General features: G+C 44.8%; 1 protein-coding gene across 3 annotated transcripts in view; it reads right to left on the reverse strand.

The window, feature by feature from the left end:
• The window catches only part of LOC115179745 (rho guanine nucleotide exchange factor 2-like), a 70,300-nt gene that overhangs the window by 45,450 nt on the left and 4,976 nt on the right, over nucleotides 1-19,874 (reverse strand). For 2 of the 3 annotated variants that reach the window (XM_029741465.1, XM_029741472.1), the window contains exons 2-4: nucleotides 16,750-17,003; nucleotides 1,385-1,574; nucleotides 647-887 (exon numbers count right to left, since the gene is read on the reverse strand). In XM_029741465.1, coding sequence (XP_029597325.1) covers nucleotides 647-887; nucleotides 1,385-1,574; nucleotides 16,750-17,003 — 685 coding nt within the window. Of the gene's footprint in view, nucleotides 1-197; nucleotides 306-646; nucleotides 888-1,384; nucleotides 1,575-16,749; nucleotides 17,004-19,874 lie in introns of those variants that run through there. The other variant, XM_029741489.1, reaches the window with a different exon arrangement.

The following is a 19,874-nucleotide window of genomic DNA, read 5'->3' on the forward strand; positions in this document are numbered from 1 at the left end:
GATAGATACAGAGAGGAAGAGAGGCAGAAAGCAGAAACAGAGGAAACAAACTTAGTCATCCCATTATCTCAAAACCATACATACATACATACATACATACATACATACATACATACATACATACATACATACATACATACATACATACACCTAAGATCCCAGATAGTTTGAAGTGCATCGCCTGATAAGTGACAAACCTCTCTCTCTGCTCTGCAGCTTCTTGGCAAACACAGCTAATCCAAACGATGGCTGAGACCAAGAGTTAACAAGCGCATGAAGAAAGACAAGGATGAAATAACAGAAGACAGTTGATTAAAGACCATCAAGGAGTGATTAAAACAATCTCTGCCGATGCCGTGGAATGAAAGGATGAATAGTGAACATGCAAAAGGTGAAATGAAGAGAGCGAGAGAGGGGATAGGAGATCCTGAGAACACAGCGCTTTCTGTTCCGTGGCTAACGACAGCAGCAGCAGCCCCCAGTGAGAACAAACACAGGAAGAGGGCTTCCGCATAGCTGCACACAGCTAGGAACACACACACACACACACACACACACACACACACACACACACACACTAATATCTGCCCTTCAAAACAGGAGAGTCCCCACACACACTCACAAATGAAGAGTCCTACTGTCCTACCTTGGTAGTGGCGTTGGGAGATGGAATTGGAGTTTGAGTAGGAGCGATGGCAAGGCTGATGTTGATGATGCTGGTGGTTTTGTGAGTGTGTGTAGGGGTGTGTGTGAGGTGTCGGAGAGTGTGTATGAGTGTGTGCGTGGGTTGGAGGGTGGAGGTTGGCTTTGGGTAGCTGGCGCAGACTGGGACTGGCAGACAGGGAGGGAGCGGAGGCACTGAAGCCCTGCAGCTGAGACAACTGCTCCTAAACACACCACAGACAAGAGACAAGGGCCACAGTGTGTCAGAGAGAGAGAGAGATATAGAGAGAGAAAGAAATAGAGCGAGCGAGCGAGCGAGCGAGCGAAAGAGCGAGCGAAAGAGTGAGCGAGCGAGAGAGAGACAGAGATAAAGGGGAGAGAGCAAGAGAGAGGAGGGAGAAAGAGAGAGAGAGAGTGTATGAAAAGCTCTTTCCATAATAAACAAAGACAAGAGCATCAGTGAGTGGCTGTGTGTATTTGCAACAAAATAACCCAAGACGTGCTGCCACTGCTTGCACGAGACGTGTGCATGTGACTGTGCGTGTGTGTTACTGTCTGCGTTCTAAATAAGATTACTTTATCTCATTCATGTCAGCAAATTATATTTATCACACTCACATGTGCGCACGCACGCACACACACACACACACACACACACACACATCATTCACAGGATAATTCATCTGATGCTTCAATCCTAGCAGTCTGGACTAGGCCTCACCTCAAATGGGGAGAAGAGCTGGGTCTGGCAGCACGCCTCCTCCTCTGTGAGTGACAGCAGAGAGCCCAGCTCCTGGCCATAGGAGGTGATGGGGGCTCGGCGAGGGTCCCGCCCCCCTCTGCTGAAGCCCTCCAGGGCCCCAAGGAGCACCCGCTCCATCTCTTCTGTGTCAAAACCCTCCAGACTCACACTGGGGGAGAGGGTAGTGTCACAGTAGAGTAGTTGAGTAGATAGGAGAGGAGAGGAGAGGAGAGGATTGGAGTAGAGGTGTAGTGGAGAAAGCAGCAGTCAGTCATCCTGCTTGTGAGAGTGTGAGGCTGTAGCTTAGTGATTTGACCCTCTTCTTGTTGTTGAGAGTACTGTAACGGACGTCGTCGCAAGAAAACCAAGATGCAGCGGAGGTTGTGTGTTCATCTTGACATTTAATAACAATGAACCACTACAAACAAAACACTTGATAGCAACGACAGCAAACAGTCCTGTCTGGTCCCAACTGAACAAAACAGAAAACAATCCCCCACAAAACCCAAAGGAAAAACCTGCTCCTTATGTGTGACTCCCAATCAACAACAACGAACTTCAGCTGTGCCTGATTGGGAGTCACACACGGCCCAAAACAAAGAAATACAAAAAACCTAGAAAAATAACATAGAACGCCCACCCAATGTAACACCCTGGCCTAACCAAAATAAAGAACAAAAAACCCCTCTCTATGGCCAGGGCGTTACAAGTACATTGTGTTGATGACCCGGCTTTATTCGCTGGCGGCTGCACTTATACTTCTGCTTTGTCTCTGTCCCCTCTCTCCCTCCCCCAAATTGTAGCCTGTGTCCGTAAAATGTATATAGGTTCAGAACTTTTGTTAAACAGCACAGTTACAAAAAAAAGGCAAATAGAATTCAAACTGGATGGTCTTCAGAAATAGGTGGGAGGGGTCGAGGAAGGACAGGAGTAAAAACAAACAAAAGATTAACTATTGTAAAATAGATTGTGTCCATAACATTTACATAGTATGTAAACTAAGCAAAAAAGAAATGTCCTCTCACTTTCAACTGCGTTTAGTTTCAGCAAACTTAACGTGTAAATATTTGTATGAACATAAAAAGATTCAAGAACTGAGACATAAACTGAACATGTTCCACAGACGTGATTAACGGAGATTGAATAATGTGTCCCTGAACAAAGGAGGGGTCAATCAAAAGTAACAGTCAGTATCTGGTGTGGCCACTAGCTGCATTAAGTACTGCAGTCCATCTCCTCCTCATGGACTGCACCAGATTTGCCGGTTCTTGCTGTGAGATGTTACCCCACTCTTCCACCAAGGCACCTGCAAGTTCCCGGACATTTCTGGGGGGAATGGCCCTAGCCCTCACCCTCCGATCCAACAGGTCCCAGACGTGCTCAATGGGATTGAGATCCGGGCTCTTCGCTGGCCATTGCAGAACACTGACATTCGTGTCTTGCAGGAAATCACGCACAGAATGAGCAGTATGGCTGGTGGCATTGTCATGCTGGAGGTTCATGTCAGGATGAGCTTGCAGGAAGGGTACCACATGAGGGAGGAAGATGTCTTCCCTGCAAGGCACAGAGTTGAGATTGCCTGCAATGACGACAAGCTCAGTCCAATGATGCTGTGACACACAGCCCAGACCATGACGGACCCTCCACCTCCAAATTGATCCCACTCCAGAGTATAGGCCTCGGTGTAACGCTCATTCCTTCGACGACAAACGCAAATCCGACCATCACGCCTGGTGAGACAAAACCGCAACTCGTCAGTGAAGAGCACTTTTTGCCAGTCCTGTCTGGTCCAGCGACGGTGGGTTTGTGCCCATAGGCGACGTTGTTGCCGGTGATGTCTGGTGAGGACCTGCCTTATAACAGGCCTACAAGCCCTCAGTCCAGACTCTCTCAGCCTATTGCGGACAGTCTGAGCACTGATGGAGGGATTGTGCATTATTGGTGTATCTCGGGCAGTTGTTGTTGCCATCCTGTACATGTCCCACAGGTGTGATGTTCAGATGTACCGATCCTGTGCAGGTGTTGTTACACGTGGTCTGCCACTGCGAGGACGATCATCTGTCCGTCCTGTCTCCCTGTAGAGCTTTCTTAGGCGTCTCACAGTACGGACATTGCAGTTTATTGCCCTGGTCACATCTGCAGTCCTCATGCCTCCTTGCAGCATGCCTAAGGCACATTCACGCAGATGAGCAGGGACCCTAGGCATCTTTCTTTTGGTGTTTTTCAGAGTTAGTAGAAAGGCTTCTTTAGTGTCCTAAGTTTTCATAGCTGTGACCTTAATTGCCTACTGTCTGTAAGCTGTTAGTGTCTTAATGACCGTTTCACAGGTGCATGTTCATTAATTGTTTATGATTCATTGAAGCATGGGAAACAGTGTTTAAACCCTTTACAATGAAGATCTGTGAAGATATTTGGATTTTTACAAATTACCTTTGAAAGACATGGCCCTGAAAAAGGGACGTTTCTTTTGTTGCTAAATTTATATGTCACACCCTGATCCATTTCACCTGTCTTTGTGATAGTCTCCACCCCCCTCCAGGTGTCGCCCATCTTCCCCATTATCCCCTGTGTATTCATACCTGTGGTCTCTGTTTGTCCGTTGCCAGTTCATCTTATTTGTCAAGTAAACCAGCATTTTTGTTCTCAGCTCCTGCTTTTCCCAGTCTCTCTTGTTCGCGCCCTCCTGGTTTTGACCTTTGCCTGTCCTGACTCTGAGCCCGCCTGCCTGACCACTCTGCCTGCCCCTGACCCTGCCTGCCAACCTGTACCTTTGACCCACCTCTGGATTGTTGACCTCTGCCTACCCTGACCCTAAGCATGCCTGCCATCCGGTACCGTTGCCCCACCTCTGGTTTACTGACCCCTGCCTGCCTTGATGTGTCTTTTGCCTGCCCCTGTTGGAATATTAAACCATTGTCAATTTGACGTGTCTGCATCTGGGTCTTCAAAGACCTTCTGAAACTCGTCAGTCTATTCTTGTTCTGTTGGATATTAAGGCTATTCCGTGCGAGAAATTGCCAAGAAACTGAAGATCTCGTACAACACTGTGTACTACTCCCTTCACACAACAGTGTAAACTGGCTCTAACCAGAATAGAAAGAAGAGCGACAGGCCCCGGTGCTCAACTGAGCAAGAGGACATGTACATTAGAGTGTCTAGTTTGAGAAACAGATGCCTCACAAGTCCTCAACTGGCAGCTTCATTAAATAGTACCCGCAAAACACCAGTCTCAACGTCAACAGTGAAGAGGCGACTCCGGGAGTTCCTCTGTCCAGTGTCTGTGTTCTTTTGCCCATCTTAATCATTTCTTTTTATTGGCCAGGCTGAGATATGGCTTTTTCTTTGCAACTCTGCCTAGAAGGCCAGCATCCCAGAGTTGCTGCTTCACTGTTGACGTTGAGACTGGTGTTTTGCGGGTACTATTTAATGAAGCTGCCAGTTGAGGACTTGAGGCGTCTGCTTCTCAAACTAAACACTCTAATGTACAGTTAAAGTCGGAAGTTTACATATACATTTAAACTCAGTTTTTCACAATTTCTGACATTTAATCCTAGTAAAAATTCCCCTTTCTTAGGTTAGTTAGGATCACCACTTTATTTTAAGAATGTGAAATGTCAGAATAATAGTAGAGTGATTTATTTCAGCTTTTATTTCTTTCATCACATTCCCAGAGGGTCAGAAGTTTACATACACTCAATTAGTATTTGGTAGCATTGCCTTTAAATTGTTTAACTTGGGTCAAACGTTTCAGGTAGCCTTCCACAAGCTTCCCACCATAAGTTGGGTGAATTTTGGCACATTCCTCCTGACTGAGCTGGTGTAACTGAGTCAGGTTTGTAGGCCTCTTTGCTCGCACATGCTATTTCAGTTCTGCCGACAAATTTTCTATGGGATTGGGGTCAGGGCTTTGTGATGACCACTCCAAGACCTTGACTTTCTGGTCCTTAAGCCATTTTGCCACAACTTTGGAAGTATGCTTGGGGTCATTGTCCATTTGGAAGACCCATTTATGACTAACCTTCAACTTCCTGACTGATGTCTTGAGATGTTGCTTCAATATATCCACATAATTGTCTTTCCTCATGATGCCATCTATTTTGTGAAGTGCACCAGTCCCTCCGGCAACAAAGCACCCCTACAAAATGAGGCTGCCACCCCCGTGCTTCACAGTTGGGATGGTGTTCTTCGGCTTGCAAGCCTCCCCCTTTTTCCTCCAAACATAATGGTCATTATGGCCAAACAGTTCTATTTTTGTTTCATCAAACCAGAGGACATTTCTCCAAAAAGTACGATCTTTGTCCCCATGTGGAGTTGCAAACCGTAGTCTGGCTTTTCTATGACAGTTTTGGAGCAGTTGCTTCTTCCTTGCTGAGCGGCCATTCAGGTTATGTTGATATAGGACTCGTTTTACTGTGGATATTGATACTTTTGTACCTGTTTTCTCCAGCATATTCACAAGGGCCTTTGCTGTTGTTCTGGGATTGATTTGCACTTTTCGCACCAAAGTGCGTTAATCTCTAGGAGACAGAATGCGTCTCCTTCCTGAGCGGTATGACGGCTGTGTGGTCCCATGGTGTTTATTCTTGCGTACTATTGTTTGTACAGATGAACGTGGTACCTTCAGGCGTTTGGAAATGGCTCCCAAGGATGAACCAGACTTCTGGAGGTATACAATTTTTTTTTCTGAAGTCTTGGCTGATTTCATTTGATTTTCCGATGATGTCAAGCAAAGAGGCACTGAGTTTGAAGGTAGGCCTTGAAATACATCCACAGGTACACCTACAATTGACTCAAATGATGTCAATTAGCCCATCAGAAGCTTCTAAAGCCATTACATTATTTTCTGGAATTTTCCAAGCTGTTTAAAGGCACAGTCAACTTAGTGTATGTAAACTTCTGACCCACTGGAATTGTGATACAGTGAATGATAAGTGAAATAATATGTCTGTAAACAATTGTTGGAAAAATTACTTGTGTCATGCACAAATTAGATGTCCTAACCGACTTGCCAAAACTATAGTTTGTTAACAAGAAATTTGTGGAGTGGTTGAAAAAAGGGTTTTAATGACTCCAACCTAAGTGTATGTAAACTTCTGACTTCAACTGTACTTGTCCTCTTGCTCAGTGGTGCACCGGGCCTCTCACTCCTCTTTCTATTCTGGTTAGAGCCAGTTTACATTGTTCTGTGAAGAGAGTAGTACACAGCGTTGTATGAGATCTTCAGTTTCTTGGCAATTTCTCGCATGGAATAGCCTTCACTTCTCAGAACAAGAATAGACTGACGAGTTTCAAAAGAAATGTCTTTGTTTCTGGCCATTTTCAGCTGGTAATCGAACCCACAAATGCTGATGCTCTAGATACTCAACTAGTCTAAAGAAGGCCAGTTTTATTGCTTCTTTAAATCAGGACAACCGTTTTCAGCTAATTGCAAAAGGGTTTTCTAATGATCAATTAGCCTTGTAAAAATGATACATTTGGATTAGCTAACTGATAATGGAATTTATATGTTTAAAGTAATGACTAAAGAATTCTACCCTGAAACCATATAATTGTATGAAATGTATTTGAATCATAAAACTATAATCTGATGATGTGTCTAGTTTTAGTCAGAATTAGAACAAGGACCTTTTGCTCCTTTTTAGTATGTAAGCAGGGTGCAAGTGTGAAACAAATGATAAGAGGAGCTATCGACAGACAAGTTGTACTACTGTGTTCCTTACAGGACATTCTGTCTCCACCCGTGGAGTGGAGAAACTGTTAGGCTTGCAGAAGAGTATGAAACATGTTGCAGATTAAAGAAACAATGTATCTGTATAGTGGAAAAACACCGACTGTCTGAGCAAGGTGTAGCTTAAGATTTGAACTTGTTTGTGTGTGTGTTATAAAGACTGTGTTTGCATTTTTGATTTCAGAACGTTCTCTGAATAAACTGTACGGACCTTTTGCATAAGCTGAGTCTTTGCCTAATTATTATTAAACCCAGGGTCTTACAAACCTCGGGGATTGGTCAAAGCTTAATTGATTGTTAGTTATTATCATTGGGATTGAAAATTCTCGTGACAGCTTGGTCCTTCGAGGCCGGACCTCAATATATTTTTCTGTCGTTCCATGGAGACACCGAAACCGTGCACGGGCGGATGAGATATCCGTAGATTAAAGACCTGGCCCCAGACTGAGGGTTCTTTATAGTCCGGTGGCGAATTGGTATGTGACAGAAACGGTGACGAGATCCAACCTACATTGAATTCTCAGCTGCAAGAATAAGGTCAGTAGTCTTTATTCATGGTTTTGGGGGTAGGATCTAAACTTGCATTAGACGTATACATATTACACATGCTCAGTTGATTTTGAATCTATTAGATGCTGTACTTTTGCCAGAAAAGTTAGCTATTTGTAAGTGTGAGGCTCATAATAAAGGAACAGATAGTATCAGCCTACCTTAGTCCCTGTTTGTATATGTGGCAATATTGACACATGGGCAGAGCCATGTGTCAACAGGAAGGAAGGATGGTAGAGCAGGTGTTAGAGCAGGTTAGGAAACACTGCAGGTTAGGAAAGACTTTGTGGCCTATGGGATAACGAACTACTTAAAAAAAATGTATAATAAGCATTCCCAACTTACTTGGCGGACACGATTATGGTAGCTAAAATATTAGGTCCAGATATTATCCCTAGAGTTGGTTTACTAGGATCTATTTCTTTAAATAAGGTAAACCATATAGAATGCCAGAGTTAGGAAGACCAGAACAGATAGACATAGAAGTTGAAGATGTACTAGCAGAACACATGAGAAGACTGTTTGTTAACCTCTCTAGTACATGTGGGACGAACTCGTCCCACCTACGTAACAGCCACTGAAATCCAGTGGCGCGATTTTTGAATCGTTAGAAATGCTATAACTTCAATTTCTCAAACATATGACTATTTCACAGCTATTTAAAGACAAGAATCTCGTTAATCTAACCCCACTGTCCGATTTCAAAAAGGCTTTACAACAAAAGCAAAACATTAGATTATGTCAGCAGAGTACCCAGCCAGAAATAATCACACAGCCATTTTTCAAGCTAGCATATCATGTCACATAAACCCAAACCACAGCTAAATGCAGCACTAACCTTTTATGATCTTCATCAGATGACACACCTAGGACATTGTGTTATACAATACATGCATGTCTGTTCAATCAAGTTCATATTTATATCAAAAACCAGCTTTTTACATTAGCATGTGACGTTCAGAAAAAGCATAACCACCGCAAACTTCCGGTGAATTTACTAACAGTTTGCTAAATTACTCACGATAAACGTTCACAAAAAGCATAACAATTATTTTAAGAATTATAGATACATTACCCCTCTATGCACTCGATATGTCCGATTTTAAAATAGCTTTTCGGATGAAGCACATTTTGCAATAATCTAAGTACATAGCCCGGCATTACAGGGCTAGCTATTTAGATACCCACCCAGGTCAGCATCCACCAAAATCACATTTCCTATAAGAAAGATGTTCTTACCTTGCTTGTTCTTCATCAGAATACACTGCCAGGACTTCTACTTCAATAACAAATGTTGGTTTGGTCCCAAATAATCCATCGTTATGTTCCAACAGCGACGTTTTGTTCGTGAGTTCTAGAATGCTTTTTCGCGGTGTCGCGCATGGCGCATTGGCGTGTCAAAAATGTCTAAATATTCCATTACCGTACTTCGAAGCATGTCAACCGCTGTTTAAAACCAATTTTTATGCCATTTATGTCATAGAGAAGTGTTAATATTCCGACCGGGAGTATGCATTGAGCCTAAACAGCCGAATAAAATTTCTCCTCAGAAGCGACTCATGCACGCGCATCATTGAAAGGTCCTCCGAGCATCCACTTACAAAAGGCGATAATATATTTCAACCTGAGGTTCCCTCGTAAACCTTCAGTTATTTCGCGGGCTCTGAGAGCCTATTGGAGCCCTGGGAATTGTCACGTTACAGCTAAGATCCTTACTTTTCAATAAAAAGAGGTAAGACGCACGACTCCTTGTCAGACAGGGTACTTCCTGCTTGAAGCCTTGTCAGGTTTTTGCCTGCCATAGGAGTTCTGTTATACTCACAGACACCATTCAAACAGTTTTAGAAAATTCAGAGTGTTTTCTATCCAAACCTGAACAATAATATGCATATTCTAGCTTCTGAGTTGGTGTAGGAGGCCGTTAAAAATGGGAACATATTTTTTCCAAAATTCTCAATACTGCCCCCTATACCAAACAGGTTAACCAAACCCGTATGTCCAAGATTTTGTGTCCAACAGGTGAATAACAGGAGAAGGTGATTCACTCAATCCAACCAGGAGACTGGGTGAGGATCCAGTCCCCGAGGAGAAAAGACTGGAAGCAGCCCCGTTTGGAAGGCCCATACCAGGTTCTGTTAAACCACCGCCTTTGCCATTAGAATAGCTGAGAGAGTCACTTGGGTCCATGTTACCCACTGCAAAAAGGTATGTACACATACAAGCACTGCTGATCACACACAGAGTTAGGAGAAGAACCGAGTACCAAACAGGGTCCGGGGGTTACCTCCTTAACGAAGATCCCCTATCCTGACCGTTCATCACTGTGTGTGCTCCTAGAAGTGTGAGTATGGGGTGGTACTTAGCAGACCGACTAAGGGCAGGAGAGAGTTGGCAGTTTTTGGGAATATTAGGGACTCTGAGCTGCATCATAGTCTTGGTAATCTTTCTGATACATTCAGATCCACCACCTTCCAGTACTAATTATACGACGCTGCTGTCATTGATAAGAAGTAAAAGATTAACTATATAATACACTGACCATCAAGGATGAGTGACTTACAGAATAGGAGTCAAAGAAGGTCAAGATGTAGGGTTTAAGGTAAACATTAAACAATTTCCTGGGGAAGCAGATAACTTTACAGGGATTGGGTTGGCCAGATTGAAGTACTCGGCCAACCCACCTCGGTTCACTTTAACTCCTGATGAGTACCAGTGTTATAGATACAAGAATGGCACCGAGAACTTAGGTGATTTTAATGGCTGTAATGCAATAGTTAATGTGACTGACTTAGGTTTGGAAGTACAGGACAAAATTCTTAACCTCACAGCACCTATAACTGATGTATGGTGGGCTTGTACCAGCAAAGGACGCATACGACAGACACTACCAAAAGGGTGGTTAGGAACTTGCGCCCCACTGTTATTGGTCCAACCAGTTCGAGTTAGTCATCAGAGGGCAGTTATAGGAGGCTAAAGTAGGCACAGGAGGAGTTTTGACCAGGATGGGAGTAGATTTGTCTAGATGGATGCTATTGGCATCCCCAGGGAAGTTACAGATTAATACAAAGCTATGAACCAAATAGGTGAAGACTTTACCACTACGTTCTTTTGGTAGTTGACAATAAATACAAATGTGGATTGGATTAATGACATCTATTATAATCAACAGAGATTCATGAATGAAACCGGGGATGCAGTAAAGGGGTTCTCTGACCAATTATCCGCCACCTCCCTCATGACCTGTCAAAATAGGCTGGCTCTCAATATGGTATTGGCAGAAAAGGTCGGGGTATGTAGAATGATAGGGGTTCATTGTTGTACGTTTATTCCTAATAGCACAGCTCCAGATGGATCAGTGACCAAGGCCCTGGCCGGTTTAACCACATTAGCTCATGAGTTAGCAGAGACCTCTGGGGTGGATACCTCACTGACTGGGTGGTTCGATAGTATGTTTGGAAAGTGGAAACATTTTGTAATTACCGTATTGTGAGCTGCTTTCACCTGTATGAGTGTGTTGGTGTTGTGTGGATGCTGTTTCTCATCCTTAAAAAAAAACAGGCTCACCGGTAGGAGCGGGTACTCTGGTGGGCCATATGGAGAACGTTCCTGCTTCCCTTGCTCGCACCCCTTTTCATGCCATTCTGCTGTGGGGAGACCAGTCCAAATCTCTCCGGGTTCTCATTGACTCTGGATCTGACGAGAGCTTTTTGGACGCTACCCTGGTGTCCGAGCTGAACATCCCCACTCAGCCCCTCTCCATTCCCATGGACGTTAGAGCGCTGGACGGGCGTCACCCACAACACCACTCCCATCAACCTACGTGTGTCAGGGAACCACAGCGAGGCTATCCAGTTCCTGCTCATCAAGTCCCCTCAGATTCATGTGGTACTGGGATTCTCCTGGCTCCAGCGACACAATCCCCTCATTAACTGGTCTACTGGTGCCATCATGGGCTGGAGCCCGTTCTGCCACGCCCATTGCCTGAAGTCAGCACACGCTCTTTTGCACTCCAATATCTGTACTTGCACTCCAGTATCTCTATCATCATCTGCACATATATCACTCCAGTATTAATGCTAAATTGTAATTATTTTCGCCTCTATGGCCTTTTTATTGCCTACCTCCCTACTCTTCTAGATTTGCACACACTGTACATAGATCTTTCTATTTTTCTTTTGTGTTATTGACTGTACATTTGTTTATGTGTAACTCTGTTGTAGTTCTTGTCGCACTGCTATACTTTATCTTGGCCAGGTCGCAGTTGTAAATGAGAACTTGTTCGCAACTGACCTAGCTGGTTAACCTGTCTGGGCTAGGGGGCAGTATTTTCACGGCCAGAAGAAAAACGTACCCAATGTAAAACAGGTTACAACTCTGGCCCAGAAACTAGAATATGCATATTATTAGTAGATTTGGATAGAGAACACTCTGAAGTTTCTAAAACTGTTTGAATGGTGTCTGTGAGTATAACAGAACTCATATGGCAGGCAAAAACCTGAGAAAAATCTAAGCAGGAAGTGGAAAGTCTGAGAATTGTAGTTCTTCTTTTGATTCTCTATCGAAGCTACAGTGTCTGTGGGGGACGTTGCACTTCCTAAGACTTCCATTGGCTGTCTAAAGCCTTCAGAAAGTGGTTTGAGCCTTCTCCTGTCACTGGGCAGAGTATAGGAGCTCAGTTACTGAGTGATCTGCCTGGCAACAAAGGGATTGGATAGGCGCGGTCACACGAGCACGCCGTTCCTTCTTTTTCTTCTTGAATGAATACGCTATTGTCCGGTTGGAATATTATTGCAATTTTACATAAAAAATACCATAAAGATTGATTTTAAACAGCGTTTGACATGCTTCTAAGTACGGTAATGGAACATTTGGACTTTTCGTCTCTCGTTCCGCGCTCGCGCGTTATGCCTTTGGATAAGTGATCTGTACGCACAAACAAAACTGAGGTATTTGTACATAAATATGGATTATTTCGAACAAAATCAACATTTCTTGTGGAAGTAGCAGTCCTGGGAGTGTATTCTGACGAAGATCAGCAAAGGTAAGAGAATATTTCTAATACTAATTCTGAGTTTCGGTTGCCCCGAACTTGGCGGGTGTCTGAATAGCTCACCTTGATGGCTGAGCTATGTACTCAGAATATTGAAAAATGTGCTTTCTCCGTAAAGCTATTTTAAAATCTGACACAGTGGTTGCATCCAGGGGTAGTCTATCTATAATTCTTTAAATAATTGTTATATATTTTGTCAATGTTTATGATGAGTGTTTTTGTAAATTGATGTGCACATTCACCGGACGCTTTGGTGGGAATACATTTTCTGAACATCACGCGCCAATGTAAAATGCTGTTTTTGGATATAAATATGAACTTTATTGAACAAAACATACATGTATTGTGTAACATAATGTCCTAGGAGTGTCATCTGATGAAGATTGTCAAAGGTTAGTGCTTCGTTTAGCTGTGTTTTTTTTTTTTGACACATGTCCTTGCTTGGAAAATGGCTGTGTGATTATTTTTGTCTATGTACTCTCCTAACATAATCTAATGTTTTGCTTTCGCTGTAAAGCCTTTTTGAAATGGGACAATGTGGTTACATCAAGGAGAAGTGTATCTTTAAAAAGGTGTAAAATAGTTGTATGTTTGAGAAAGTTGAATTATGACATTTTGTTGTTTTGTTGTTTTTGAATTTGCCGCCCTGATATTTCACTGGCTGTGTCCCGCAGTGAAATATGGGCTAGTGTCCCACCTAGCCCATAGAAGTTAAATAAAAGGTGAAATAAATATAAAATAAATAAACTCACCCCGCCGAAGGTTCCGTTCGCGTGGTCTCCAGCTGCTGACCAGGCGTTCTGGGACCTCAAACATCGCTTCATCTTGGTTCATCCGGACCCTTCCCGTCAGTTCGTGGTGGAGGCCAATGCTTCTGATGTCGGAGTGGGGGAAGTCCTGTCCCAGCGTTCTGCTCTGGACCTCAAGCTACATCCCTGCGCCTTCTTCTCCCACCGCCTCAACACCATGGAAAAGAACTACGATGTGGCGAATTGTGAGCTTCTCGCGGTGAAGATGGTGTTGGAGGAATGGAGGCACTGACTGGAGGGGGCGGAACACCCATTCATCATGTGGACCGACCACAAGAATCTGGAGTATCTCCACACCGCCAAGCACCTCAATTCCAGGCAAGCCAGATGGGCCCTGCTGTTCACACGTTTCAACTTCTCCTTCTTTTACCGGCCAGGATCCAAGAATGTCAGGCCGGATGCACTGTCCCGCCACTATAGCCCCACGGGTACCACCCCGGAGCCCGAGACCATCCTTCCCATATACCTCAGCTGACGGCACTCAGCTGGGGTATAGGGAAACAGGTCCAGGAGGCGCAGCGGTCCCAGCCGAACCCTGGGGGGGGCCCTGATAATCGGATGTTTGTGCCTGACGCTGTCCGCTCTGCGGTCCTGGAGTGGGCTCATTCCTCCAGGCTTGCCTGCCACCCGGGCTCCTATTGGACCCTGGCCTTCGTGCGACAGTGCTTTTGGTGGCCTACGATGGTTCTGGATGTCGGCGCGTTTGTCTCCGCCTGCACGGTCTGTGCTCAGAATAAGACTCCTCTGCAAGCTCCGGCTGGTCTTCTGCAACCACTTCCTGTCCCTCACCATCCCTGGTCCCACATATCTCTGGACTTCGTCACGGGTCTCCCCCCGTCTGAGGGCAACACTGCCATCCTGACTGTGGTCGACCGGTTTTCCAAGACCGCTCACTTCATTCCTCTCCCCAAACTACCCTCGGCCAAGGAGACGGCCCAGCTCATGGTGCAGCACGTCTTCCGGATCCATGGACTGCCCGTGGACATGGTCTCCGACCAGGGGCCTCAGTTCTCGTCCCGGTTCTGGAAGGCGTTTTGCGCCCTCATTGGGTGGTTGTCGGCCAGTCTGTCCTCTGGGTTCCACCCCCAGTCCAATGGCCAGTCGGAGCGAGCCAACCAGGATCTTGAGACTACTCTGCGCTGTCTGGTCTCCGCCAACCCCACCTCCTGGAGTCAGCAGCAGGTATGGGTCGAGTACGCCTGCAACACCCTTCCCTGCTCTGCCACGGGCCTATCTCTGTTTGAGTGTTCCCTGGGGTATCAGCCCCCGCTCTTCCCTGAGCAGGAGGAAAAGGTCGGTGTACCTTCTGCCCAGATGTTTGTCCGCCGCTGTCGTTGTACCTGGAGGAGAGCCCAGACAGCCCTCCTCAAGACCACCTACAGGTATTGACGACAAGCGGATCGCCGATATCGTCTCGGGCAGAAGGTATGGCTATCCACCCGTGATCTGCCCCTCTGGGTGGAATCCCGCAAATTCTCCCCCTGGTTTATCGGCCCATCTCCAAGATTATTAGCCCCTGTTCATCTTCTGTTGCCCCGTACCCTTCGTATACATCCCACCTTTCATGTGTCCAGAGTCAAACTATGTCTCACAACCCTTTGTCTCCTGTTTCCAGGCCCACCCCTCTTCCCCGTCTCATCGGCGGCCAATCGGCTTACACGGTGAGGCATCTCCTGAAGGTTCAACCTCGGGGCAGGGGGTTCCAGTACCTGGTTGACTGGGAGGGTTATGGCCCGGAGGAGAGGTGCTGGGTCCCCGCCAGGGACATCCTGGACCCAATCCTCATCGCGGGGTTTCAACGCCGACACCACGGTCAACCAGGTATACGCCCAGGTAGGACGCCAAGTGGCGCCCCTAGAGGGGAGGTGTACTGTCACACCCTGATCTGTTTCACCTGTCCTTGTGATTGTCTTCACCCCCCTCCAGGTGTCGCCCATCTTCCCCATTATCCCCTGTGTATTTATACCTGTGTTCTCTGTTTGTCCGTTGCCAGTTCGTCTTGTTTGTCAAGTCAACCAGCCCCTGACCCTGAGCCTGCCTGCCAATCTGTACCTTTGCACCACCTCTGGATTGTTGACCTCTGCCTACCCTGAGCCTGCCTGCCGTCTGGTACCATTGCCCCACCTTTACTGACCCCTGCCTGCTGCCCCTGTTGGAATATTAAACCATTGTCAATTTGACGTGTCTGCATCTGGGTGTTACATTGATTCCTGATAGTATAAGCTGGAAGTAGAAGTGTTGTTGTTAATTTGTTTACTCCAATCAGGGGAGGAGTGGAAGGGTTAGTGAATTTTTTTTAATATTCAAAAAATTAAAGGATTCTAAATTGTTGCCAACATCTTGGATAAATGGGTGGGAAAAAGAACGATAGATAAAGGACAGACAAAGACAGAGAGAGGGGAAAGAACATTGCCATGCCCAGTGAATTTACGAGCAGAAGAGATTAGCAAATAAAAGAGTAGGAGAGGGCCAGCTAAAACAGCACTGATAAGAACACCAGCAGTTAGAGCAGGAATGCCAGAGATAACAACAGCATTGACTATATGTGTGGTAAGTTATATACTGGTAGCACTGGTCTTAGATCAGCCATTCCCTAAACTAAATATTAGAACATAGCTAGCATAATCCTACACAGCACTCCTAAATTCTCGCAGCCCTCCAGGAACATGGTTGAGTTGCAAGGTATGAATTTAACTCAAATCACTATCTCACTCTCAAATCTAAATCAAATTTTGTTTGTCACATGCGCCGAATACAACTGGTGTAGACTTTACTGTGAAATGCTTGATTATGAGCCCTTAAGCAACAATGCAGTTTAAAGGTACGAGTTATTTGAGGTAAATATGTACATGAAGGCAGGGTAAAGTGACTAGTTATCAGGTTAAATAATAATAAGAGTAAAATAAAGAGAGTAGCAGCAGCAAATTGTGTGTAAAAGTGTGTGCGTGTGTGTGTAAGTTTGCGATAAAAGTCACTATTGAGCAAAGTTGGGTTGGAACTCGTAAGATGTTGCCCTTCACCATTAGCCTCTACCCTCGACACTGATGTGAGGTCAGTTTTGGGTTTCCCCGCCCTAATGATAAAGGTTAGGATTTGGGGGAGTTAAGCTGATCCTAGATCTGTCTCTACGAGCAACTTGTAGTCTTGTACCTAAAGCAGGTTGTTGACCACCGGACTTGTAAGTATTGGTCGTTAGTGTGCCCCCTACCTGCGTTGCTGGTACTGCGGGGGGCAGCCATACATCATGGCTCCAGGCTGCCAGCTGTGCCTGCGGAGGTGGTCCAGATTGTGTGTGAGACAGTAGGAGGGGATCCGACGTAGTGTCACCCCTCCAGAGGAGGGAGAGGAGGGAGGGGAGGGGCAAGGGGAGGAGGGTGGGGGGGCCGGACATGGGACGCAGCGGCCTCCCAGATATGACGGGGAGCCTGGGAGACGAGGGGAGTGAGGAGGAGTGGTGATCATCTGACGGAGAGGGGAAGGGAGAGCAAGGGTGAGGGAGGGAGAGAGAGAGAGAGAGAGAGAGAGAGAGAGAGAGAGAGAGAGAGAGAGGAAGGGTACGAGAGAATGGACAGATGTTATGTAAAGGCCTTTATTCATTCTTTCACTGCAATTCATTATTTACAAAATACATCTCATGGCAGCTACAGAATCAACTATTAGATTATAATTACAATTTAGTACATGTTAGATTTTGAGGAAGCGTTCAAAAGCTGAAGTTGCTACTAAATTGTTAACTCACTCTGTGGTTTGCATGTTGGACTTGTTATGCTTTCATGGAAACATCATGAGGTCACGTCAAAACAAAAAGATACTGCAACTAGCGCACTTGAGAGAAAAGGTGAAACAAAATGCAGCCAAATCTTGTTTCAACCTTCTGTATTTTACAAGAACAATGTGAAACGTTTGATACATAGATGCCACACTCTCAATGACAACACTGTCCTAAACATCTGGAATGAGATTAAGAAGGATTAAGACCTAAAGATTCGTTAAGATGATCTGCATTGGGAACCAAATGAATAGCAGTGTGTCAAATGCCTGGAACTGTTGCCTACTTCCTGGTCTGTTTTATGATGTAATCATAACTACTTCTTTATTCTAGCTGAGCATAGACAAATACAAAATGGAATCCATACCATATGTATGAGAGTAGGACTGTGGTCAGAGCCCATTGAATAATGTAGTCACATCAACCTCTAAAGGTGATGTCTTGTCAAGATCATGGACATCACAATCTATAGGCTTCCTTTTGATGACAGAAAAATGAAACATTTAAATATTGAATCCTTACCGAGTGGTGTGTGTGTGTGTGTGCTGCATGCCTTTGAGAGCGAGAGACAAGAGAGTAGTAGGGAGGTTGTATATTTAATGAATTCCTTCAACCATCTGTCGTGTATCATGCTTCATGTAATGAGGTTTAGATAACACTGATACAGACTCCAGCCCTGCATGGTACAGTACCAAACCACACCCCGACACCAGTGGTGTAAAGTACTTTAAAGTACTTTTTGAGGTACCTGTACTTTACTATTTATATTTTTTGACAACTTGTACTTTTACTTCACTACATTCCTAAAGAAAAGAATGTACATTTTAATCCATACATTTTCCCTGTCACCCAAAAGTACTGGTTACATTTTGAATGTTTAGCAGGACAGGAAAATTGTCCAATTCACACACTTATCAAGAGAACATTCCTAGTCTGGCTGACTCACTAAACACAAATGTTTTGTTTGTAAATTGTCAGTGTTGGAGCGTGCCCCTGGTTTTCCTTAAATACAAAAAATAAAATAAAAATAAATAAAAAATTGTGCTGTCTGGTTTGGTAAATATAAGGAATTTGAAATTATTTATACTTTTACAGTTGATACTTAAGTATATTTTAGCAATTACATTTACTTTTGATACTTAAGTATATTTAAAACCCAATACTTTTAGACTTTTACTCAAGTAGTATTTTACTGGGTGACTTTCACTTTTACTTGAGTCATTGTCTATTACAGTATCTTTACTTTTAGTCAAGTATGACAATTGGGTACTTTTTCACCACTGCCCCACACTAAGGACAACCCTCACTGACACACTCACGTGAGGGTGGAGGTGTATGTTTCATGATTAACAACTCATGGTGTAATTGTAACAACATACAGGAACTCAAGTCCTTTTGTTCACCTGACCTAGAACTCCTCACAATCAAATGCCGACCGTTTTATCTCCCAAGGAAATTCTCCTTGGTTATTGTCACAGCCGTGTATATCCCCCAAACTGGAAACCATATATCCTGAGGCTGCATTTATTGTAGCTGGGGATTTTAACAAAGCAAATTTAAGAACAAGGCTACCTACATTCTATCAGCATATTGACTGTAGCACTTGCGCTGGAAAAACACGGGATCACTGCTACTCTAACTTTCACGATGCATACAAGGCCCTCCCCTGCCCTCCTTTCAGCAAATCTGACCACAACTCCATTTTGCTCCTCCCTTCCTATAGGCAGAAACTCAAACAGGATGCACCGGTGCTAAGGACTATTCAACACTGGCCTGACCAATCGGAATCCACGCTTCAAGAATGTTTTGATTATGCGGACTGGGACATGTTCCGGGTAGCCTCAGAGAATAGTATTGACATAGTCAGTGAGTGAGTTTATAAGGAAGTGCATATGAGATGTTGTACCCACTGTGACTATTAAAACCTACCCTAACCAGAAACCGTGGATAGATGGCGGCATTTGCGCAACACTGAAAGCGCGAACCACCACACTAAACCATGGAAAGGTGACTGGGAATATGGCCGAATACATACAGTGTAGTTATTCCCTCCGCAAGGCAATCAAAGAAGCGAAATGTCAGTATAGAGACAAAGTGGTGTCGCAATTCAACGGCTCAGACACGAGACGTATGTGGCAGGGTCTACAGACAATCACGGACTACAAAGGGAAAACCAGCCACGTCGTGGACACTGACATCTTGCTTCCAGACAAGCTAAACACCTTCTTTACCCGCTTTGAGGATAACACAGTACCACCGACACGGCCCGCTACCAAGGACTGTGGGCTCTGCTTCTCCGTGGCCGACGTGAGTAAGACATTTAAACGTGTTAACCATCGCAAGGCTGCCGGCCAAGACGACATCCCTAGCCACGTCCTCAGAGCATGCACAGACCAGCTGGCTGGTGTGTTGACAGAGATATTCAATCTCTCCCTATCCCAGTCTGCTGTCCCCACATGCTTCAAGATGGCCACTATTGTTTTTGTACCCAAGAAGGCAAAGGTAACTGAACTAAATGATTATCGCCCCATAGTACTCACTTCTGTCATCATGAAGTGCTTTGA

The sequence above is a fragment of the Salmo trutta genome, chromosome 3, assembly GCF_901001165.1.
Source record: "Salmo trutta chromosome 3, fSalTru1.1, whole genome shotgun sequence".
Taxonomy (NCBI): Eukaryota; Metazoa; Chordata; class Actinopteri; order Salmoniformes; family Salmonidae; genus Salmo; species Salmo trutta.